Source organism: Caretta caretta, chromosome 7 (genome assembly GCF_965140235.1).
Source record: "Caretta caretta isolate rCarCar2 chromosome 7, rCarCar1.hap1, whole genome shotgun sequence".
In the NCBI taxonomy this organism is placed as follows: domain Eukaryota; kingdom Metazoa; phylum Chordata; order Testudines; family Cheloniidae; genus Caretta; species Caretta caretta.
In genome coordinates this window covers 52,400,354-52,426,601 of record NC_134212.1, presented here as the reverse complement: position 1 = coordinate 52,426,601, position 26,248 = coordinate 52,400,354, and the positions used below count along the sequence as shown (strand labels likewise).

At 44.3% G+C, this 26,248-nt stretch overlaps 1 protein-coding gene across 3 annotated transcripts in view; it reads right to left on the bottom strand.

Moving 5' to 3' along the window:
• Window positions 1–26,248, bottom strand: part of FANCD2 (FA complementation group D2) — a 188,853-nt gene that overhangs the window by 69,862 nt on the left and 92,743 nt on the right. For all 3 annotated transcript variants that reach the window (XM_075130658.1, XM_048858923.2, XM_048858924.2), the window contains exons 31-33: window positions 13,891–14,022; window positions 13,633–13,751; window positions 6,956–7,069 (exon numbers count right to left, since the gene is read on the bottom strand). In XM_075130658.1, the coding sequence (XP_074986759.1) occupies window positions 6,956–7,069; window positions 13,633–13,751; window positions 13,891–14,022 (365 nt within the window). The remainder of the gene's footprint in view (window positions 1–6,955; window positions 7,070–13,632; window positions 13,752–13,890; window positions 14,023–26,248) is intronic.

Sequence of the window (26,248 nt, the reverse complement as noted above, 5' to 3'; positions counted from 1 at the left end):
TGGAGGAAGAGGAGACAGCATGGCAGAGAGAGACAGAGACACACACCTCGCGTGTGTGTGTGTGAGAGAGAGACAGACAGACAGACACACACACCATGTGTGTGTGAGAGAGAGAGAGACGCACATTGCCCCTTTAAGTACGTTGATCCCACTCTAAGTACACTGCCTTTTAAAGTAGATCAGCAAGTTGACAGCAGCTGCTGCCAGCAAGCTCCCTCCATCCTGAGCCCTGTCATGTTGTTCTCCCCCCCCCCACCCCACCCCACCCCACTCTGTGGAGATGGGGTAAAGGGGCAGGAGCGGGGGGGAGGGGGACACCCTGACATTAGCACTGCTCTTCCCCTCCCTTCACAGCAAGCAGGAGGCTCCTGGAAGCAGCTCCAAGGCAGAGGGCAGGAGCAGCACACAGCAGTGGTGGGAGGGACAGCTGAACTGCCCGGCAATTGATAGCCTGCTGGGTGGCTGCCGCACAGGGAACTTAGGGGAGCTGATGGGGGACTGCCGCCCCACCCTGGTTCCAAGCCCCCACCAGCTAGCTCCAATGGGCTGCTCTTTCTGCAAGCAGTGGACAAAGCAGGCAGTTGCCAAACAACGTTATAAGGGAGCATTGCCCAACTTTAAATGAGCATGTTCTCTAATTGATCAGCAACATAACAATGAAATGTTAACCGGGACAACGTTAAGTGAGGAGTTACAGTACTGGAAAAACCTGAAAAAAAAGAAGCTTCTGTCTAACCTCAGACAGTTTGAGGTTGACTTGGGCATGGGGATTGCGACTATTTTTATCTTATGTTACTGTGGATGTTCTCCCATATAAATGTTTATTCCTTTTGCTGAATCCTACTACTCTCCTTGTCTCAACGGTATCCAGTTGCAATGAGTTCCACAAGCAAATGATATCATGTAAAACGTACTTACTTTTTATCATTTCAAATGTGTTGACTTTTACATTAATTGAATGTCCCCCTTGTTCTTGTATAATAAGATCTTGTATAATGATAGCACCTGATCTACCTTCCCTTCTCTATCCCATACCTCTATCATGTTCTCTCTCTTTCATCTCCTTGCTAAGCAAAACAGACCAAGCCTTCTCAGTATCACTAGATTCTAATCATTCTCATGACGTGCTTCTGAACTCCTTCTATTTCTGCTATATCCCTTTGAGATGGAGAGACTAAAACTGAATGCAGTATTTTCAAATGAGGGTGTCCCTTTGATTTTTAGAGCCAGAGTCTCTAACACTGCGAGACACAAAGGGGTCAGATTCTCACCATACAGTACTCAACAGAGAATTCCCCTGATGGAATGGAGCTTCTTGCTGGCATAAGGCTGGCATAAGGCTGGCAGAGCTGGCCAACTGCCCCATCTTATCTCAGTATAAGGAGCATGCTGGGGGCAGAGAGGGGATGCTCTGGTACACTATGCCACTTCTCTACTCATGTTAAGTCATACTGAGACCTTATGTCAGAGGTGTAAGTTAGAGCAGTCTAAGGGCTGCTCTAACTAATGCTGGGGCATAGATTAACAGAATAGGGGCGCCATTACTGTCTTCTGGACAGCCACACTTTAATGTCCAGTAGACCTTGCATGCAAAAGAGAATTTGGCCCATTTGATGCAATGGAAAAATTCTTACTGATCATTTCCTTTCTGCAAACAGTGTCTCCCACAATTCTGTAAGTCTGAGGTGCTCTCCTTTCTCAGCAGCTCAGAGAGGTGGATCAGCAGAGTTTAAGCACCTTCTGGTCTGGCCACACCTCTTCTGTTCCCGCATGCCACCAGATGAATTATTCCCAAACTGTGAAACATGTATAACATCATTAACAAATATTCCAGAGATAACAAAATAACTATGTGTATTAGACCAAGAAAGACAGTCCTGTGGTAATGATTCCACTTAGTATCTGACTCCAACTCATGAGCCATCCAGGGTGGGTAGAATCGTGGGAGACACTGTTTGCAGGAAGAAAATTATCGCTACAAAATTTTCTGTTCCATGGTTCAGTGTCTCCCACAATTCTGGATATCTGAGAAGTAGAGAGTAGTGATAAGATATAGGGAGAGTTATGAAACAAGAGTTTGGCAGAAAAGACACACCCTCTTTTTATGAGCTCACTCAAAGGTCTATATTAGTTCTGGGCCACTGCCTGCAGCATCTTCCTGCCAAAGGAGGCCTCTGCGGAAGACAGAAAATCCATCTTGTAGTGCTTAATGAAGGTGTTAGCTGTACACCAAGTGCTTGCTTTGCAAATTTCCGAAGTGGATGTGGTGACAGTGGATACTGTGTTCACACCCTACACACTACTGTAATGATGTTTGTACAAGGTATGCCTTGTGAGTCTCATCTGAAAACCCATAACTTGCACATACAAGGGCAAACTGCACATAGCAACATTATATGTAAAGTTATGTGTATAAACTGAAATCATGACTGAAGTATATTTCCCCAGAGAAGTCTAGGGAGTGGCTAAACCAGTTCCTCAGAGACAAAGGGCAAGCTGATGCCTCAGCCTGATCAGTCAACAAACCCAATGGACATTACCTGCTAAGTGGCCATTCTTTGGCAAGGAAGGGAGCAGGGACAAAAATCTAAATCTTAGCAAAGAAACAACATGGAGTTTCCTTTCTTCACCAGACTGCCTGTCGCCTTGCTCCCAGTTGCAAATGCTTCTCAAATGAGGACAGGACTATAAAAGGAACGGGCAGACACCCCCAAGAGACCCTTCTTTCTCTCCCTGTCTGTCTCTGGCATTGCCCCTAAGAAGACAAAGGAAAACAGCCATTGGACTCTGGGAGTGGGTCCTGAGAGTTTGGTCAGTATCTGCTGGAGTATGTGGTAAAAAACTTTTCTTGGATCTAATACAGTTTGTTAAGTTAAGCATTAGTAAACATTTTCTTTTCTTTTTTTTGCAACCATTTCTGATTTGTATGCCTCATATATATCACTTAAAATCTCTCTCTGTGTATTTAATAAACTTGTTTTACTGTTTTCTCTAATCCAGTGTGTTTCATTTGGGGTGTCTGGGTACTCTATTTAAAATCATAAACTGGCATACTATTCCCTTAAAGGAATAAAGGACTTAATATATTTGTACTGTTCAGGAAAGGGCTGGGCAGCACAGGGCATAAATTTCTGGGGGAAGATCTGGGATTGCGGGTGTGTTGGGGTCACCCTGCAGCATAACTCAGGCTGGTAAGGGCCAAGTTGTGGCTGGCTGGCTGCAGCACACAGACATGGCTGGGAGTGACTTACATGCTGGAGGCTGTTTGTGAGCAGTCCAGGTTGGAAGCTACAGCAGTAAGGCATTGCAAAGGGCATCCCAGGTTACAGGGCAGTGGTTACACAGCTACTCATTAGTGTAGATTGTGCCCTGGTATGTCATGGATGCTAAGGAGGATGCTAAGGATCTCATGGAGTGCACCTTGATCCCTTCTGGAACAGGAACCTTTGATGATTTGTAGGCTTCCATAATACATAGTCTAATCTACCTAGCAATGGAGGCATTTTGGATGGAAGACATGAATATAGAGCCTCATCTCGAGGATTCTGTATGCTTTAGATAGATTTTAAAGCTCTTCTGACATGTAAGGTTTGCTGTTTCTTTTCTGTTGGATGTTGTGGTTTTGGACAGAACGAAGGAAGCATAACCTCTTGGGAAACATGGAGGGAGAAATTTATCTTAGGAAGAAGGGATTTTGGTTCTGAGCACCACCCTAACCACATGAAACACACAGTAAGGCTCGTGTATGGGTAAGGCTGCCAGCTTCGACACTAGCCTGGAAGACATGGCAGCTACTAAAATACAAAGCATAAATAAAAGGCCGACACTGAAGTCAGAGGATCGAATGGAGTCCTTGGTAGGGCCCTCAAAATTAGCAGAAGGTCCCATTTTGGGAAGACTGGACTGACCATCAGTCTGGATAATTGGACAGCTAGAAGGAATCTGACTACCTATGCACACTACTAAGAACAAATACCTAACACGCAATGGTACTGAAGGCTTCTGTCCATGCCTTCTTAGAGAAAGTCCAGAATGGTTGGAATTCCAGGATTTCCGGGATTTGCATTGTGCTATTGGTACCAGTTGTAGAATCTGGACCAGACAGAGGAGTACACGTTTAGCGTCACTGCTCTCCTAGATGAAAGCAATTACTTAATGACTCTGGAGGACAGACAGAGACCTTCTAGACCAAACCAGGACACCCCCCGTTCCCCGCAGTAAGCAGGCTGATAATCAGTCCTACTCGGGCATGGTCAATGGAATTCAATTGTGGGCACAGCAGACACAGGAGCTGATCCTATTTAGGAACCCATGACATTTTTTGCTAACACCATTGAACTTGTTAGGCAGAGAGAGCTCAGGCTCGTGAGAAGCAGGGAGTGGAGCGAACAGGGTGGCAGCTTGATCTTGCAGGACTGCATTCTGTGCCTCTAGGATGATAGCCTGGGCCTGCTAGGTCCTGCAAGGTCTGTAGGGTTCCCACTATCTTCATCAGAGAGATATTGGCCTTTGTAGAATCCATACTCACCGTATCAGCTCTTATTGTTTGTGTTGTGGGCTGCTCAAACCGTCACATGGCTGGGATGTGGGCAGTCATGCCTAGTGGTCGGAACAGGAGTCAGGCCTAGCGTTCAGAACAGGAGTTGGTTAACTGGAATCTGAGAGCAGGGTCAGAACCAGAGTCAGAGGCCAGATGTCAGAGCTCAGGAATTGGAGCAGAGGGTCAGAACTGGGTTACCTGGAGTGTGGCAAGGCAGGGGCAAGACTGGATCCAATGCAGGAATAAGGCAGGGGCAGGACTGGAACAAGGAGGGAGCAAGACTGGGATAAAGCTGGTGAAAAAGCTATTGCAGCCATGGGCAAATGCTCTGAGGTAGTGCCTGGCAGCTTAGCCAGAAGCCATGGCTCATTCTGAGAACCTCATTGCATTCACTGAGGTGTCAGCTACAATCACTGTTGCTAGGGAGATATTCATTAAAATGGAGCCAAAGTCAGGGTGATCTCTCTCCTTAAGGGCTTTGTGATCTCCCAGCCAGGAGAGATGCTCTTGCAAAGCAGGCAGCTGCTCCCAGGGACGCTCGGAAGGTAGCAGAGGCGGCTTCAAAGTCTTGTTTGAGAATGGCCTCCATCTTCCTATCTGTGGGATTCATAGGGTAGAACTCCCCTTCTGAGGAGCTAACCGTATCCCTGTGGAGGGACCCTACAGCAGCATCAGTCTTTGGTATCTCAGCAATGGAGCCCTTTGGGTCTGGAATGTTATGGAGCCTGAGGTCACTCTTGTTAATGTGCTGGCCCTTAGCTGGCTTACCCCACTTACCCTACTCACCTCCTGGAAGGAAGAATGAAGGGGTATCACCGCCACTGGGGAGGGTTTTGAGGGAAGAAATTGACTCTGATGCTCACTCTCAGGTGCCTGCTGAGGTTGGGTTTGAATTGTGCAGATAACCTTGCTGCACATGGCTTGACATTTCTCCTGGAGAAAAAGTCTTTGCTGAGTTTTCCCCCAGGCTGTCTGGAGTCAGAGCCAGACATCTCACCTTCCGCAGGGAGCAGGGGGAGGAATCGGAGGACTTGGATCTTCTGGATTTTTTGTGCTTTTTTCCCCCCCCTTCAGATTTTTTAATTTACTAATTTTCTATCCGCACTTTGGGAGCATAGAAGCTCTGCTGCGGCTTTGGGGAGGCTGCTCACGGCTTGTCTTCCTTAGGGCCTAGAGCCCTCTCGAGAGGTCTGGCTCTGAATCTTCCCGCACTGGTCCCACTCCCCCTGGGAGGCGGGGTTTGGGGAAACTCGTCAGACCCATCTGGACAGCTTGGGAGGGGGCTGATTAGAAGTACCGCTTCTTTCCCCATGGCACTCAGAACCCACTTTACGACTTGCTCTGCAAGAGGCCCCTGGGACTTATCCCCTTAGTCAAGTGGTCAGGGTTCTCCTTGTTTTTGGAACCTCTCCCTGTTCTGCCCTGGGGTTCCTGGTCCATTTTTCTCCCATTGGAGTCACAGATACTTTGGTGGGTAGGACCCCACTTGCCCGCCTGAAGCATAGCCTCAGGACCTAACAGAATTAGGGATGGAAGGCTGGGTGCAGGCTGAGCACAACTCATCATCTGCTCAGCCTGGGAAGGCTGCCTCACATATTGAACACTGCTTGGATTTGACCCAGTGCTCTTTTGGCCGCTTGGCCGTGCCTGTAAGGGGCAGAAGAGCCAGCAGGGAAACACTGCAGAGGAGGCTCAGGGAGGGTTAAAACTCCAAAGGGTTAATCAACCAGAGAGGAGGAGGAGAAACAACGAGGAGGGGGAACCCTGCTCCCCATTGCCCAAAAACTGGGCAGAAAAAGTTAAAACAGAAAAAAGTAAGGGCAGGTGCAATAGAAATCATCACTGTCTGCTGCCGCGGAGGCAGAGAATCCAGCAGCGAGCAGCAGTAGATGCGGGGTGGCCAGAGTGTGTGGCACCAAAACACTGATCCACCTCCACAAAGCTGCAGAGGCAGCCCAGACATCCAGAACTGAGAGAGATCCTGGACTGCAGAATTATAATAATTTTCCAACCCATTCCTTGTACTCCCTCAGTGTGCTTTTTGACCAACACTGCACACCCAGAAGAGATTCCCTCTCTCTCTCTCTCTCTCACACACACACACTCTCTCTCTCTCTCTTGCTCTAATCAGGGCACCCCTTGCTGTCCCTCTCAGAATATTTTAGACATACTGGTACCCCCTCCTCTATTTCCAAGTATTTCATAGACCTCAGGTGCCTCCACTTTCCAAGAGCTGTGTGTATATATTTATGCTGTCCCTGAGCATCAAGCCCCGTGTTCTAAAAATCTCAGGGACCCTGAATTGGTTTTATCTGTCATATTTGTGCAGAACACCCACAGGAAATATAGAAAATTTTGTATGTTATTCCTGTTAAAGTTCTGGGGATGCAGCACTGTTGCCTTCATTTATCCTACCTGATTAGGTCTTCAAGAAGAAGAAACTCTGTCTCTCCTGGCTTTAGTCGGTCTGCAAGGACCTTGAGGGCTGACCTCAGCAAGTCACTATTTTCACGTTGAGAAAATCCACTCCTGGGGAAAAGAGAAGAGCCGCACAACATCATCAATATGACAAATTGGAGGAGGGGAAGAAATTAATGCCAGCTACACAATGGCTAAGATGCTGAGCTCTTTTAAATCTGTCTTCAAGAAGAAAAATAAAAGAAGTTTGGACAATTAGAACAGCTCTGTCCTACCTACAGGAAAAGAGGACATCAGAGAATACTTGAAAAAAAATGAGAATTTGGGTCACATGAAATTGCTTTAGCTTTTCTTGGCCATTAAAAGCATTATGCACACAGAACACAAAACTGGTCAGTGAAAGTTCATACCCTTGCTTCAGTGAGTGTGGTAAGTATTCAGCGAGCACTGCCTCACTTAGTATACCCCTTGTACGACAAAGGGTATTCCCACTGGAACTTAGCCAAAGAACTTCAGAGGACAGAATTTCTTAAAAATAAACAACCACCCCTTGGAAATTTCATTCAAATATTTTAGGGGAATGTTAAGGTTCATCATTAAGCACTTAAACTTTACTGAATGCCAAAGTTAGGGTTACCGTCATGCCCTTAATTCTGCCCCCTTCTGTGTATGCGTTGAATGACACATACTATTTTTCAACTAATACAATGTAACATCACTTTTCCCCCAACTACCTCAGATACATCCGTATCATCTTCCACCACTGCATATAACTCTATATATGCCCAACAAACATAGCCCATGAAATAAATTTATATACACAATGATCAGCAGAGCCATGTCTTATTCACTGTATACATTAAACGATACTAGGTTGCAGAAAAAAAGTTTCTATGATATTATATTGTATTATCTAAGCAACTGTAGAGGCCAAGTTTGGGTTGCGTGTGCAACTGTAGCTTTGGCATCTGCACCTCTGGCTTGAGTGCTTAATCATGCAATCATAACATTGAGTTTTTGTTGTTATCGTAAGGAATATGTATTTCTATTATAGCCATCATTATAGTATCTATGGACCAATTTTTCTCTCCTGTTGCCTGCATGCTGAGTAGTGAAGAGAGGGACTTACTGTTTTAGCTATTCCCAGATGTCTAGACAGACTGGAAAGCACAAAGATAGGTGTCTTACTTCTGCTGGCTTTAATCCACGATCTGTTAAAACCAGGTAATTGCCTTGGGACCCATTTCCAACATGGGATCTTAAATTACTGTAACCACGGTCAATCATCTATAGTTTCAATTTTTTATAGCTTGACTGAATTTACAGCAATTGTAATATAATATATAACTGTGATGGTGTCCCCCATAAGGCTTTATGGAAATATGCTTATGAATATATATGACATAACTGAAATATGTTCTATGCTACATATGACATGTAACATATCTATGTAAAGGTTATAATTTACTTAATTTATTAATTCTGTTTATATGCATGTATTATTTTTGTATTTAAAGTTATGACTATTGGCCGTGTACTGGCTTAATTTCTAAATAACCTTAGTAGAGCATTTGGTCAGTTCCTGGAGAAAGGAATTTGCAAAGTTAAGTGCCCAATTAAGAAGCACTTAAGGAACAATGCATCTTGGAATGCTTCAATTCACATAAAAAGTTTTTTTGGAGACATTTAAGATACCATGTGGGCAACGGCTTTTGCCTGTAAAAGCAGTGAGTTATGCATGGACATGTGACTTTAAAACTATTTTAAAGCTGGACTTTGCATAGGAGAGAGAAGGGGGTCCCCACCCACAAGAGAAAGTTTATTTAAGCCCGTGGGAGACCCCTCCATTTTGTTTTTAGCTGGCTAAGAAGATAGCCTCTCCACCCCCACAGATACCTAAAATAAACTGGAACAAAAAACAGCTGCACAGGTTGCAAATTACCCAGAAAGGCTGAACACTGGGCACTGTGAAAGTCTCTGTTAACTAAGAATCCCCTAAGCTAAGTGCATCCCAGTTTCAGTGAGCTGCAGAGGGGCGTGGCCAGCACAAGAACGCAGGAAAATGACTCAAAAAGAAAAGGAGTACTTGTGGCATCTTAGAGACTAACCAATTTATTTGAGCATAAGTTTTCGTGAGCTCACGAAAGCTTATGCTCAAATAAATTGGTTAGTCTCTAAGGTGCCACAAGTACTCCTTTTCTCTTTGCGAATACAGACTAACACGGCTGTTACTCTGAAACCAGGAAAATGACTGCCAGTGAAGTAATAAACTAAAGCTGGCTAGACTGAAAGCAAAAAAAAAAATTGACCATAAGAAACTAATAGAATTAAAGCAATTAAAAATTAATGCTGTGAAGGCAGAAACAGCCAGGGAGGAAACTGCCCACAAAAGAGCTGTGGAGGCAAAAACAGCCAGGATGGAGGCAGAAACCACCAGGGTGGAAGCTGCTCACAAGAGAGCTATAAAGGCAGAAGAGGCTGCCCACGAGAGAGCTATGGAGGCCCGGAGGGAGGCCCAGCAGCATGAACTGGCTGTTATAAAGTTGAAAAGACAAATCCCTCCAGCTGCTGGCTCCACTTCCCCAAAAATCCCCAAATGGGAGCGACTGTGCCCCCAGTATGATGAATCCAGCAATGTTGCTGAATATTCCATCACCTTTGAAAAACTGTGCACCCTCCATGAGATCCCTGAAGACCACATTAATAACAAAATTAACTTGCAGAGCTCTAGACATATTCAATAAGATGCCTATTAATACTGCTTCAAACTATGGTAAATTTAAGAAACTGGTTTTGAAACAGTTACACCTGAAACCTACAGGGTTAAATTCAGGAGTCTTAAGAGGGGATCTGGATTAAGTATTATGGCTTATGCAAATAAAATGAAAGATTTGGTAGATAAGTGGGTGAGGGGGAAAAGCATCACAAGCTTGGAGGAAATGTGTGATTTGGTTACTCAGGAACAATTCCTGAATATGTGCAGTGATAATGTAAAACAGTATTTGTGGGACAAAAAAGTGAATGCAGTGGGTGAATTAGCTGGGTTTGCAGACTCTTCCGAGCAGTCACAAGCTGCAATTAAACACAAACCACTGGCAGAGGGGTGCAGGGTTGGGGGAAAGCAGAATCACCGTTTTACCCCTGGGAAAAAGGAGGCTGGGCGTTCGCCTCCCCATTCCCCTGTTACTCATCCCAAGTCTCCTGCACAAGCAGAGGAGCCCCAGAAGTGCTACCATTGTAAGTCCACCGAGCACCCGAGGGATAAGTGTCCCTTGCTGAGCAAAAGCAGGCAGCAAGTAACGCACAAGGCTGCTACTTCTCAAAGCCAGGCTGTGGCCTCTTTCCACACAGGATTTGTAAAGCTTGCTTCCACACAACCAAGCAATGAGCATATGCATGCTGTTAAAATCAATGGGGAAGTACTTCTTGGCTTGAGGGACAAAGGTGCTGAGATTTCTGTGATCAGGAGGGACCTGATTCAGGAGAAGGATTTATTGCCAGGTAAAATGGCAAAATGGTGGGAGTTACAAAGTCCTTGCACATTTAGCTAAAGTTCACATGCACACTAGTCATTTGCAGGCTGAACTGTTGCAACAGTAGCACACAATTTTGCACCGTTTCTACTGGGGAATGATTTCTTTAATGTGGCAGAATCTGTCCCAGGGTTGGTTAGCAGTGAAAAGAAATCTTGTGCTAAAAGCCCGGGTGGGGGGTGGTGAAGTCACATGGACTGCTGGGGGAATAGAAGGGTGTCTCTTAGATTCCTCTGTAGCAGTAAAGAATGCAGCTCTCGGGGCAGGGATGGTTGTGGCCAGTTCCTGTAGCCCCCAAGGCAAGTCCTGGGGCGGGGGCTGGACAAAGCCAGCTTCTGTCCTGTAATCATCTGGGGGGGGGTGGGGGGGGGAAATGTACCACCTTGTAGCAGGGGGGCCACCCCAGCCGCTGACTGCCAGAAAGTTACAGGTCAGCAGAGGGCAGGGGTCGCCCCCCTGCCCTGGGGTGCACAAAAACATGTGTCCCAAAGGTGAAATTTGGGGTCCTGGTGACCACTGCTGTGGGAACAGTCCCCAAGAACTCAGGTTGAGCTTGCTTCCAGCTACAAAGTAAAAAGGGTAGAATTTTGCTGGCAGTGAAGGGTCTGTCATAGCTGGTAGCTGTGAGCCCATGGCTGGACCAGGGTCACCTTCCCTTTTGGGGGACACAGGGGTCCCTGACCCAGAGGGGAGCCCAGAGGGGGAAGCCCAGACAGAAGGAGGGGGGACCAGAAAATCCACCCACCTTTTGTGGGGAGGATCTTTCCCAGGAGGAGGGTCTGCATTTAAAATGACAGACCCCTCTCCTGTGGATCAGGTTTTAAGGAAAAACCACGGGTCAAATCTCCTGGAGGAGGGAGTCCATCCAATTGACCTGTTGGAAACAGCAAGTGCGGTGTCCAAAGGGGTTTTACCAATCCAAGGCACTCCATAAAAAAAAATGTTGTTCTTGCTACACTTGTAAAAGATAAAACGGTCTCTCCAAGACAGGAAGGAAAAATCTCTGCATGGGTAAAACTTCACAAGGGAGTGGGGTCCAGCCCAGAGAAATTCCAGAGGGAAGGGCCGAGGACAGGCATGGTTGCAGTACACCCTTTCCTTGCCAAAGCCTCAAACACATGCCTGAATTAAAAGCCTTCTCCAAAGAGGCAGAAGAATCTGCACCAGAGTGTCTACCAGAGGGCACAGAAAACTGGGAAAATGCAACAAACACTAAACAAGGCAAACTGAGTAAACAAAGCCTGTCCACCGTAGATTTGCTGTTAATCTTGTGTCTTTTGCTAATTCATCTATGGGATAAAACGAAGGAGTTAATACTAATGGTTAACCCTTTAAAGAGGTGGGACACACCTGATTTGTGGAAAAGATTGTTGTACATGCTAGGAATGGTGACAAAACAGCCCCACAAGCATGTTACTCTTCAGCCTATACCTGTAAACAGACTGGAGGCTTGGCACAGCAGCAAAAGCATAACAGGCCCATGCTGCTGTGTAGAACGGGAAACTGAGGCACACTGCCTCATGGCATTGGTGGCTAAATGCCAAAACACCTCCAATTTAACAGATATTGCTGTCGGCATTCTGTTAACAATATTACACCCCAACCTGTTTTCAGGCATCTGGGGACCAAAAACCCCAAAACTGGCTAGGACCCTTAGGAATAACATCATATGGTTTAAAGTGCTAAAAAGGAGTGTAACCAGAGACAAACAGGGATTTTACATGTACTGCCTCCGCCATGGACAGTGTCCAAGTCTCTGGCAGTAAGTTCAGGAGGAGGGTGTTATGGCGCCCCTCCATAAGGCTTTATGGAAATATGCTTACGAATATAGATGACATAACCAGGATATGTTCTATGCTACATATGCCATGTAACATAGCTATGTAAAGGTTATAATCTACTGAATCTATTAATCCTATTTGTATGCATGTATCATTTTTGTATTCAAAGTTATGTATATTGGCCATGTACTTGCTTGATTTCTAAATAACTGTAGTAGAGCATTTGGTCAGTTCCTGGAGAAAGGATTTCGCAAAGTGAAGTGCCCAATCAAGAAGCACTTAAGGAACAATGCATCTTGGAATGCTCCAATCCACATAAGAAGTCTTCCTGAAGACATTCAAGATACCATGTGGGCAATGGCTTCTGCCTGTAAAAACTGTAAGTCATCCATGGACATGTGATTTGCCCAGGTGACTCCAGAACTCCGTCTTGGAGCTGGACTTTGCATAGGAGAGAGGAGGGGGTCTCCATGCACAAGAGAAAGTCTTTTTAAGCTTGTGGAAGACCCCTCCATTTTGTCTTCAGATGGCTAAAGACAGAGCCTCTCCATTCCCAAGAAAGAAACTGGAACAAAGGACAATAACCACGGGGGGTGTGAGTGATTGCTGGACCCGGACTAGAAGGAGATTAGTCCGTAAAAGAAAGCTTACTGGAAATGGTGAGGTTTTGTCTGTATTCAGTTTTATTAGACATAGACTTGCAGGTTTTATTTTATTTTGCTTGGTAATTCACTTTGTTCTGTCTGTTACTACTTGAAATCACTTAAATCCTACTTTCTGTATTTAATAAAATCACTTTTTACTTATTAATTAACCCAGAGTATGTATTAATACTTGGGGGTGGGGAGGAACAGCTGTGCATATCTCTCTATCAGTGTTATAGAGGGCGAACAATTTATGAGTTTAACCTGTGTGAGCTCTCTACAGGGTAAAACAGATGTATTTAGGATTTGGACCCCACTGGGAGTTGGGCATCTGAGTGTTAAAGGCAGGAACACTTCTGTAAGCTGCTTTCAGTTAAGCCTACAGCTGTTAGGGGACGTGGTTCAGACCTGGGTCTGGGTTTGTAGCAAGCTAGCGGATCTGGCTCAAACCAGGCAGGGCACTGAAGTCCTAAGCTGGCAGGGCAGGAAAGCAGGAGCAGAAGTAGTCTGGGCACATCAGGTGGCAGTTCCCAGGGGGTTTCTAAGACCCAACCCGTCAAAATAACATTTTCTTAAAAGCCTGCATCACTGCAATTTGATGTTCTGCATGTGCTATTTGCTACATATGAGTCCTTCAGTGAAGAAGAACCCACACAAAAAGCAATAAACAGGTTTTGTTTATATACCCCTATGCACACGCCACTCCTTACACTCACCAAGCAAATAGGAGGCGAAAGACCTGCAGCAGCTGCTGATAACAAGAAGACAAAAGCTGGTGCTCCTGGATGTTCACTCGTGGTCCATCCACCACCTCCTCGTTTTCTGTAATTAGTGCCTAAAACACAGAACAAACTATTAATTAAATATTATTTCAAGAATTATCGTATGTCATTGCCCCTCCATTTCCATAAAATAAATGATATAAAACAAAAAACCCTTGAAAATTGTTAAAAATCAAGTTGCTGCCTTCTGACCTGGAAGTAATTGTGCATGTTCTCCATATGATTACACAGTGGTTTCAGCAGCTCGACTGCACACTGAGCAACTTCTTGAGATGATCTCTGACACAGATGGGAGAATCCAATGTTCCTACAGTCTTTCCCCTGCTGTGAACCCAAATATTTAAAGTCACTTCTTCATTAATAATTTATAGGAGCTCAAAGATACTATCACACCACCTGATGGAGAGAATAAAACTAACTCAGCTTGTGCAGTCCTGTTCAGTTTCACTCATTGGCAGGTACTAAGGATACAAAGCTGAAGTCCACAAAGTTTAAGATGGCCACAGCCACAGGGAGCCAGAACACCAAGTAGGAAGGAGCCAAAATGGTTGTAACATTTCTAATGCTTGAATTCTACTGGGAAAGTGAGATTGGGAAACGAATGGGGTCTTTTGTGAATACACAACATGTATGAGGTGAGAGATGCTGACAAACATGCTAAGCAACAGTGAAATGCAGAATTAGTCTGCAGGAGGACAGAGGGCATACATTAGTTATATTAATTATGGTACAATGAGATTCTCTGGTTTGCATTAGGAAACAGGGTAGATTGATTTAAATCAAAAGTCAGGAAGACTCGATTTAATCATGGATTTCTACATAAAAGTGCATTCTTGTTGGTTTTTATAACCTTAATACATATTCATCACAACTCAGAGATAGATGTAGGTTTCATTTTTAGAAGGTACACCCTATACATTTTTAAAGTGATTTTATTTTGAAAATTTTTCAGATTAGTTTTACAGCTATATCAGAAAATGAATGATTGTTTCGTTATTTCATTTACCAAAGGTAATTGAAGCAGATATTTATGAAGTTATTGGGAGGTGAACTATCTCCAATTCAACAGGTTAATCATTAATATTTGGAGGATTTTCTTGCCTTGCTGTATTAGGAGCAGAACATCACCAGACAGACATTTAAATTGTTTTATTTAACTAAAACAAAGACATTATGTATTCTGGATTTTTTTCTTCAACAGAAAACATATAATATTTTAACAAAACAAGCATATGAATTTTTGAATTTAGTTGAACATTCAAGTTTTTTAAAATCAGGTTTGTTTTTGTTAAAATTGTTTTATAGTTAAATGAAATATTTTTTAAAAAACAAAAATTAAATCAACTACGTCAGCCAGGTCAACATGAGAAACTAAAAATATTGGCTTCTGCAGCTGTCTCAGTCGTCTTCACCTTCATTTTCCTGTTTGTTCATAATCTGAAAAATAAAAACAAGCTTTCCTGCTTTTTCAGGTCCCAAACGATTTCTCAATTTGGAATGAATTAGTCCAAAGGAAGAAAATATTCTTTCTCCACCAGCAGCAGAAGATACTGCTGTTAAAAGTGAGATTACCACTTCAACAGTCTCTGAATCCAAGTGCTTAAGTGACTTCCACCAGTTCACTGCTGTGACTTTCTTTAAAACCTCATCAGCAAACATATATTTCTTGAACGGTTCACTCTTAGCTCTGAAGTTTATTATAGTTGGCATTATGGAGGGTTGATTGCTGGATGTCCATGTCATAGCCAACTCCTCTTCTTCAGCAGTTAAGGTGTGACCCTGGTACCGAGTATTGAGAATATTTGCAAGAAAATGAGCTGGAGATAGTGCTTGCCCCATTCATTTTTTTAATGCTAGTAATTTAACTCTGTCATTGCATATTTCTCTCTTTAAGATCTCATTCAGTTACTTCCAAATTTCAACAGCGTCAGCAATAAAACAGCAATTTCCCTGCATTTTGTCCAAGACTACAGGAATAGGCTTCAGGGTACTCAGCATGTGTTCAACATTTCTCTTAAGCCCAATACTGAGAACTTTGGCTGTGACAGTGCCATCTATTTTTTCACGATTTTGTTCACAAACTGTCATCAGATTAGGCCAGTTCTTGATATAGTGCTCAAAACAGTCCACTACTGAGTTCCATCATACATCTTGTGGGAGAGTTAGCCTGCTTCCTCCCACTTTTTTCAGAGTAGCTGCTGCAAAGTGGTTGTTACAGAAGTATTTTACAATTTCAACAACATTAGTCTTTATTTCTGGAACACTGAAGTCTTTGGCTAGGAGGTGCATCAAATGAGCACTGCAACTGTATGTTATTAGCTTGGAACTCTCTTCACTCTCTTCTAAATTTCTTCTTATCTTGGATATATTTGCAGCATTGTCTGTGACCAAGCTGCGTACTAGACATTTGCATTTTTTTTCCACAGTTTATTATAGCTTTTACTGCTACTTCTTGTAAGTATTCTGCTGTGTGTGCATTTCCTGATGTATCAATTGTTTCTGTAAGGAAGACATTCCCTTCTTCTGTTATCACACAAGCACATACAACAGGATCATTGTGAACATTGCTCCACCCATCAAGACTCAGGTTAACAATTTCACCCTCTAGAGCTTTTGTACACTGCTCAATTTCTCTTTCATACATTTTATCCAGCAACCTGCCTGCGACATCTGCTCTGTTCTGTGAACTGTATCCTCGGTTTTAATGACTGAACCATGTTAATGAAGTGTGGGTTCTCAATCATACGAAAAGGAGAGTTTGTTGCATAAACAAACTGGGCAATGTTTTCATCGATTACCTCTTTTTGTAATCTGCTGGTTCTGATCACAAACTTATCTTTGGTTGTTTCTGGATGATGGAGACTGTATTTCTTTTTGCTACAGGTGATTACTGTGGCTCTGTGACATACATGATGTGACTGAAACACTATCATTGGCAGATAATTCTGAAACTATAGAAAACAATGGTGATCTTGAAGGTGGATAGTCTTCGGAATCCTGTATGTTGAGGATGGATTCTCCTAAACAAAATAAGTCAATGCAGTTATTCAATTATTATTACAATACTGCTCATTTAGTATTACTCATTGCATTCACTGACCCCCAGTACTACTGTGATGGTGCTCCCCATAAGGCTTTATGGAAATATGCTTACGAATATATATGACATAACCAGGATCTGTTCTATGCTACATATGCCATGTAACATAGCTATGTAAAGGTTATGATTTACTGAATCTATTAATCCTATTTGTATGCATGTATCATTTTTGTATTCAAAGTTATGAATATTGGCCATGTACTCGCTTGATTTCTAAATAACCGTAGTAGAGCATTTGATCAGTTTCTGGAGAAAGGATTTCGCAAAGTGAAGTGCCCAATCAAGAAGCACTTAAGGAACAATGCATCTTGGAATGCTCAAATCCACATAAGAAGTCTTCCTGGAGATATTCAAGATACCATGTGGGCAATGGCTTCTGCCTGTAAAAACTGTAAGTCATCCATGGACATGTGATTTGCCCAGGTGACTCCAGAACTCCATCTTGGAGCTGGACTTTGCATAGGAGAGAGGAGGGAGTCTCCATGCACAAGAGAAAGTCTTTTTAAGCTTGTGGGAGACCCCTCCATTTTGTCTTCAGATGGCTAAAGACAGAGCCTCTCCATTCCCAAGAAAGAAACTGGAACAAAGGACAATAACCACGGGGGGTGTGAGTGATTGCTGGACCCGGACTAGAAGGAGATCAGTCTGTAAAAGGAAGCTTACTGGAACTGGTGAGGTTTTGTCTGTATTCAGTTTTATTAGACACAGATTTGCAGGTTTTATTTTATTTGCTTGGTAATTCACTTTGTTCTGTCTGTTACTACTTGAAATCACTTAAATCCTACTTTCTGTATTTAATAAAATCACTTTTTACTTATTAATTAACCCAGAGTATGTATTAATACTTGGGGGTGGGGAGGAACAGCTGTGCATATCTCTCTATCAGTGTTATAGAGGGCGAACAATTTATGAGTTTAACCTGTGTGAGCTCTCTACAGGGTAAAACAGATGTATTTAGGATTTGGACCCCACTGGGAGTTGGGCATCTGAGTGTTAAAGGCAGGAACACTTCTGTAAGCTGCTTTCAGTTAAGCCTACAGCTGTTAGGGGACGTGGTTCAGACCTGGGTCTGGGTTTGTAGCAAGCTAGCGGATCTGGCTCAAACCAGGCAGGGCACTGAAGTCCTAAGCTGGCAGGGCAGGAAAGCAGGAGCAGAAGTAGTCTGAGCACATCAGGTGGCAGCTCCCAAGCGGGTTTCTGTGATCCAACCCGTCACAACTACTTTCAAGGAGAAATTGTAAAAGGAAGATCTGCCTATTTCAGCTATTTCTTTTTTATCATAACTGCATCTAAAATGATAGTACCAGAGAGTAACAACTATATTTTTTGCTCAAACATGAGAATTCAAGAATAGTCCAGAAAGAAAATAGGCAGTCCTTAAGAAAGAAATATGAAATAAAAAAGTTTACCAACCTGAAGATCCTGCATGTTCAGAAATAATCCTTTCATCATCTTCAACACAGCTTTCTCCTGAGAAGGAACACTTCTCATGATGTTGTTTCATTCTAGCTACCAGGCCTTGCATTTCTTTGTTGCACTGTTTGCATTTTGCACGCATGCCTGTCTTACCCACAGGTAGAGGAACTTCATTAAAATATTCCCAAACTGGGTCTCTTTTCCAGCCTGCTGCCATTACAGGTTTTCCCTTCTAGTGAGAGAGTGGTATGGTAGATCTCAAATCAATAAAGGCTACAATCAGAAAGACATCAAGACTTCTGGAATATGCTGCTCAAACAGTTTCACATTTGTTTCTACTGCCTGTCCCTCCCTTCTCACATTTATCTCCAGACTTCTTCTCCTTGTCCAGATCTATTCTGACCCCAACAATCTTCTGTTCATTGAACTTTTTGAAACTTTGCACTTTTAGGGAGAGGTAAGGGATTGACTCTGTGTACACAAATTTGCAGAGGGACAATAGGGTTGAGGTCTGTTATTACCTCTAGACATTTATTTATTTATTTATTTTAAAACATTTCTGCTGTTAACAAACATGTTATCTCTGGAGACATAAATCCACAGTTTGAGAGCAGCAAAACCAAATATCTCTGATGGTATCTTCTAGCCTGAGCACTGAGTCCCATTGGGTAGATAGAAAGATTAACCTAAATAATCAATTCAGAAGCCCCTGGAATCCCATAAAATTAGGTCCCTAATCCATGAATTATTGGAACTCATTTACAAAACTTTTCTTAAATATTACTTGACTATATTGTCTCATACTGTAGAATTAGAATTTATAATCCCTATTCCATGATCAGATATCTTTGAGCTATAATGTATCTTAATTAAAACTATCTTTAGATAGTTTTTTTCCTCAAAAAGCATTGTATAAAAAAAAATTCACCTAACAACAACAAATGCAAATCCTTGGATGCCAATTTCCATCTCTATTCTGGGTGATCCATTTGTTTCCAGGAGGGACTGGGTCTGTGGACCTTACTACTCAAAGAAAGGAAATTTTCAGGTAAGCATGGATGCATTTTCTTCTTCTCCTTTGTTCTAAGATCCACAGATCCATTACGATGGGATTCTCATAGCAGTGTGCCTCCAGATTAAGAAGCAGGATCATCCTTTAAATGAGGACACCCAAAACAATGTACATGATATATCAAGGAATCATAGAAGATTAGGGTTGGAAGAGACCTCAGGAGGTCATCCAGTCCAAGCCCCTGATCAAAGCAGGACCAATCCCCAACTAAATCATCCCAGCCAGGGCTTTGTCAAGCCACCCTTAAAAACATCTAAGGATAGAGATTCCACCACTTCCCTAGGTAACCCATTCCAGTGCTTCACCACCCTCCTAGTGAAATAGTGTTTCCTAATAGCCAACCTAGACCTCCTCCACTGTAACTTGAGACCACTGCTCCTTGTTCTGTTATCTGCCACCACTGAGAACAGCCTAGCTCCATCCTCTCTGGAACCCCCCTTCAGGTAGTTGAAGGCTGCTATCAAATCCCCCCTCACTCTTTCCTTCTGCAGACAAAAGAAGCCCAGTTCCCTCAACCTCTCCTCATAAGTCATGTGCCCCAGCCCCCTAAATAAACAGGCCCATCCCTAGCAGAGGATAGTTTCAATCCATCGACCTCTGGGTTATGGGGCCAGCACACTTCCGCTGCACCATTCTGCTGGCTCTATATAAATATCTCCTCCATCTGCCCCTGGGCAATAGGCCTTGGAAAAGACTTTCGCTGAGGCATTGGCTAAGACTGGATGACAAATATGCAGAACTTGGTGAACTTACATATTAACAGCCATGTGGCCGCCCAGCAGCTCTCAATACAGGAGACATCACTACTCTACCATGGGATTTTCAGTGCTCCTAAGGCCTGGATTTTGGCCTTAACCAAAGGAGGACTATTTCTTGAATTTACTAGGGGAATGAATGTTATGACAGCTGTCAGAATTATATGTCGGAATTGGATGTACACTACTGGGTGTCGTTAAGGAAAGCTCCCAGCTGCAAATAAAACATTCATCTGATTGGAAATAGGAGTCCTACTCTAATGGATAAGAAGTATAATGACACTTTCTGCAGGGGTTCAATCTGGGTAGTGCTGGAAGGAGCAGAATGAGGTTCCAGGGTCATGCTCTATGATCTTGCAGGGTTGGAGTAAGGCTGGTGCCCTAAGGAAACTGCCTTTTCTTGAACATGCAGAGAAAATTATACTAGAGAGACTTGATCTTTTTGCCTGGACACACTTATTCACTCACAATAAAGCCCTGCCGGGGGACCTCAATGCTATGTTTCACTAATTCAGCATGTTAGTTAAACTAAGGACTTTGTACCAGCCAGCAGAATGAGTTCTTTTTGTCGACTTCTCTTTGGAGTCCAGGAGAGCAATAATCACTCCACTGAAGTATTTATTTTAAATATGCCTGGCCCCGAATGGACAACTGGTTTTTGCAATAGCAGATCTCCTCTGTGAAACAGATATCTAAAGATCCAATGCTACGTTAATCAGGCCTGAGAACCATTGCCTCTACAGCCAGAAAGGCAATAATGGTATCACTGCCACCATCTTGTTCCTATGTTTGATATTGTACTGGGGAGCAGTGGAAAAGGTGGGAAGACATAGAGCACAGACCATGCGAGAGGTCATTCACCACCTCACATCCTGGCTCACAACACAGAGGGGCTACAGGGCCCCTGTAAAAGATTCTGATAAAAGATTCATCTGAAAGGATATAGTAGCCATCAGGAGGCCTACTCTAATGGCTGTTTCCAGATGCAAAGAAGTCGATCACCAGTCCACCAAATTGACTTATAACGAATGAACTATTTCTGGATATAGGAACCACTTTGCTAATCCAACTTCTGCCATGTAAGTCTTCGAGGATGTCGCTGCATCCCAGGGCCATTGATCAGAGATTTTCGGTAGCAGTGCCTGGTCGGGCGTGTGTAATAGCTGTCTTGCAGCCCTTCACAGCAGCCTATGTGAGGATGCTGTGACATCAAGATTGCTTTGAAATGGTGGATCTATAGAACCATAGTTATACTAACTCTATTGTGTAGCAGTGAAATGTGGGTTCTGAGGGAGACTGAATATTGAATTGACATTTTTGATTCTTGTCTTTGTGGGCCGCTCCATATCAAGTGGCAGCACAAGATCAGAAACACGGCTGTTTGAAGCCGAAACCGGCAACCACCTCCTTCAGCACTGGTTCAGTTTTGGTGGCTTTCCTGGTATGGACCTGTTGTTAGAATGGAAGACCAATAAATTCCGAAGTGTGTGTACCTGGGAATGCCGCCATATGGCCAGCAATCACATAGGCACCAAAAACTTTGGTGACAGGAGAAGATCATAGAATCATAGAATAACAGAGTTGGAAAGGATCTCTGGAGGCCATCTAGTCCAACCCCCTGCCCAGAGCAGGACCAATCCCAACTAAATCATCCCAGCCAGGGCTTTGTCAAGCCTGACCTTAAAAACTTCTAAGGAAGGGGATTCCACCACCTCCCTAGGTAACGCATTCCAGTGTTTCACTACCCTCCTAGTGAAAAAGTTTTTCCTAATATCCAGCCTAAACCTCCCCCACTGCAACTTGAGACCATTACTCCTTGTCCTGTCATCTGCTATCACTGAGAATAGTTTAGATCCATTGTTTTTGGATCCACCTCTCAGGTAGTTGAAAGCAGCTATCAAATCCCCCCTCATTCTTCTCTTCCGCAGACTAAATAATGCCAGTTCCCTCAGCCTCTCCTCATAACTCATGTGTTCCAGTCCCCTAATCATTTTTGTTGCCCTTCGCTGGACTCTCTCCAATTTATCCACATCCTTCTTGTAGTGTGGGGCCCAAAACTGGACACAATACTCCAGATGAGGCCTCACCAATGTCAAATAGAGGGGAACAATCACATCCCTCGATCTGCTGGCAATGCCCCTACTTATACAGCCCAAAATGCCATTGGCCTTCTTGGCAACAAGGGCACACTGTTGACTCATATCCAGCTTCTCATCCACTGTCACCCCTAGGTCCTTCTCTGCAGAACTGCTGCCTAGCTGTTCGGTCCCTAGTCTGTAGCGGTGCATTGGATTCTTCTGTCCTAAGTGCAGGACTCTGCACTTGTCCTTGTTGAACCTCATCAGTTTTCTTTTTGGCTCAATCCTCTAATTTGTCTAGGGCCCTCTGTATCCTATCCTACCCTCCAGCGTTTCTACCTCTCCTCCCAGTTTAGTGTCATCTGCATACTTGCTGAGGGTGCAGTCCACACCATCCTCCAGATCATTTATGAAGATATTGAAGAAAACCGGCCCCAGGACTGACCCTTGGGGCACTCTACTTGATACCAGCTGCCAACTAGACATGGAGCCATTGATCATTACCCGTTGAGCCCAACAATCTAGCCAACTTTCTACCCACATTGTAGTGCATCCATCCAGCCCATACTTTAACTTGCTGACAAGAATACTGTGGGAGACCGTGTCAAAAGCTTTGCTAAAGTTGAGGAATAACACGTCCACTGCTTTCTCTTCATCCACAGAACCAGTTATCTCATCATAGAAGGCAATTAGATTAGTCAGGCATGACTTGCCCTTGGTGAATCCATGCTGACTGTTCCTGATCACTTTCCTCTCCTCTAAGTGCTTCAGAATTGATTCCTTGAGGACATGCTCCATGATTTTTCCGGGGACTGAGGTGAGGCTGACTGGCCTGTAGTTTCCAGGATCATCCTTCTTCCCTTTTTTAAAGATGGGCACTACATTAGCCTTTTTCCAATCTTCCGGGACTTCCCCCGATCGCCATGAGTTTTCAAAGATAATGGCCAATGGCTCTGCAATCATATCCGCCAATTCCTTCAGCACTGTCGGATGCAACGCATCCGGCCCCATGGACTTGTGCACGTCCAGTTTTTCTAAATAGTCCCAAACCACTTCTTCCTTCACAGAGGGCTAGCCACCTCCTTCCCATGCTGTGCTGCCCAATGCAGTAGTCTGGAAGCTGACCTTGTTCGTGAAGACAGAGGCAAAAAAAGCATTGAGTACATTAGCTTTTTCCACATCACAGTAATGGACATAAGTTGAATATACAGGCAAGAGCACCTTAAGGACCAACCCAGAGATCAATCTGAGTGGGCACCTGAACTGCAAGGAGGCCGTGTCCCTTTGGTAATTGCCATGATGGTGTTGATGATGATAGGTAGACAGACAGACAGACAGAGAGAGTGCTCTCTGCTCTAAAACAGAGAGAGTGGCACCAATCAAGGGCCTAACTCCAGACAGGACTGACTGAGAGACTGACAGATAGCCGAGGCAAGAGAGAACAGCTACTGACCCTGCACTTTGTCTAGCTATTACTTGCAAAGAGGTACTTTCTCTGGCTGTGCTTCACAGCCTTGTCTTATGATGTGAATTCCTTTCTATAGTTTTTGGCAGGAATCAGGATGGTAAGTCAACTTTTCTGATGACTCTTCTAACCGGAGAGAAGCCTTTAGGCTGTGGGTTTTTTGCCTTGCAAGGGATCATACCTACAGTACTGTTCACCCATGTTAGCATTACTAGTGACAGCCTGCAAGGCAAGTTGGGGTGTCAGATGACAGATCATATTTGTTTATTTTTGTTGTTCTGATACCACTGAGAGATTTCATGGAGTCAGGTGATGCCTGCGTGGACTTAGCTGCCTGCGAAGAGCCTGGATAACGATGAGGCTACTCTTTCAGGTAAGCATCTCTCCCAGTTAGGAACACCAAGGAAAATAGCCACATTTATCTGTGTCAGGTTAAATATGACTGGCGCACACCGAAGAACTTTCTGGCTTTAAAAAACGGACTAGAAATGAGTGGTGGGCCAAGAGGCCCCTCACTGCTTGCCAGTTCTTTCACATTTGGGCTGCTGTCTCTCTCGTCACACCACAGCGATCAGTGCAGGGGAGGAAGGAGAGGTGGTGGGGAGATATGGCAATCTGCAACAGAAGTTTGGAGCAATAACCAGGACATTAGGGCCTGGCGACCCTCAGCTGGGGAAGACAGACTGATGCTTTTCCAATCTTTGAGGTGTGGCAGGAAATCCCCATCCCTCTCTCCCACCTTCCCAGGGTGCAGCTATAGCTTGACTAGGGCAGCTGCAGACCTCCGCAATGCAGTTTCACACACTCACAGTACTCTTGCCTGACAGAATCTATCCTCTTTGTCTGGTGGTTTTTTAAATATATTTTACTATGTAATTCAGTGACTCTGATGTGGCTTCCCTCCCCTGAGTAGGAAGAATGCTTTGGATGGGGGCATAAAGAGAGGAATCAGCACTTGCGGGAGGGATAGCTCAGTGGTTTGAGCATTGGCCTGCTAAACCCAGGGTTGTGAGTTCAATCCTCAAGGGGGCCAAAACAAAAAACTGGGGATTGGCCCTGCTTTGAGCAGGGGGTTGGACTAGATGACCTCCTGAGGTCCCTTCCAACCCTGATATTCTAGGTCTATAAACTGGTCTTTTCTACATTGATCTGCCCTGCTGCATGCCATGAAGGTGAGACGGGCAACCAGGTGCTGAGGATTATGTGCCATGCTGCATTCCAGGAAGGAGAGCAGGAAAAACAGCACTAATTTTATTATTCATTTATTTCCCTTTTAAGAGTTTGCCCCCATAATCCTGTTTCAGTGGGGTCATGAACTTGGGCTCAGAGATTGCTCTGAAAATATTTCCAGTGGCTACTGATCTCCCTGTCCTGAAAGAGGCCAGGCCTATTTGTCTCCCCTCCAGCTGGAGCCCTTCTGGGTCCCTCAAGGAAAGTGCTCGTCTGAGGCTCAAGAATGGGCTGCCCTGAAACTCCCCTCCCTGGGCCAGGTGAGGCTGTGTTCCTCAGGAGGTCCCAGTCTGGGGTGTAGGAATCTCCTGGGTGGTGGGGGCTGTTATAAAAGTGGCACTATGGGAAGGGAGCTGGGCCCAAAGCCTCTTACCACACTCTCTGCTGTTGGCAGTGTCCGTATTGTGTCCAGTGCCCTCTATCTATGACCGGTGGGGAAGCAGAGGGGAAGAGATGGATGAACTCTGCAGTCAGAGGCAGAGCTGCTGGTGCAGGCTATAGGGACTCCAGTGTGATCTTCCATCTGGTGCACTGTCCTGCTGTCTTCACTTCCCCCATGAAGGTGCGGGAGAGGGAGCCATCTGATCTGGAGCCAGTTCTTTTCCAACCCTGCCTGTGTCCTTTCCTGTCTGGGGAGGTGGGTTGAGGTGAGCCTGTCTGGCCCTGGCTGCTCCTTGCCCAATAGAGCCATCCTCTCCAATCCTGTCTGCCTCCACTCCTGCTTGGGGAAAGGGTCAGAGGTGACCTTGCCCATTCTGGGCTGCGAGGGAAATTGCATCCTGCCCACAGAACTGGCTGAGTTCCCCGCTCAATAAGGGGAAAGCAGGAGACATGGATCCTTCCTTTGGCGTCTGGATGTTCTCAGTGAAACCTGTGGGCACGAACCACTGAAAATACCTCCAAAGGTAGAAGAGCTGAGGGGACAATCTCCCCAAAGAGTAAATGCATCTCTGGGACGTGGCTGGGAATTAGACAACATGTTAGTTTAAAATTTTAAAATGAAGTTTGGAATTTCCCTCTGAAAGGGTCTGCAGAGGGAAGGTTAGGGGAGCCGCCGGCGATGCAGTAGACCAGTGGTTCTCAACCAGGTGTAAGCGTACCCCTGGGAGCACACAGAGGTCTTCCAGGGGCTACATCAACTCATCTAGATATTTGCCTGGTTTTACAACAGGCTATGTAAAAAGAACTAGCGAAGTCAGTACAAACTAAAATTTTATACAATGACTTGTTTATATTGCTCTATAGAATATACACTGAAATGTAAGTACAATATTTATATTCCAATTGATTTATTTTATAATTATATGGTAAAAATGAGAAAGTAAGCAACTGTTTAGCAATAGTGTGCTGTGTCACGTTTATGTTTTTGTGTCTGATTTTATAAACAAGTAGTTTTTAAGTCAGGTGAAACTTGGGGGTACACAAGACAAAATC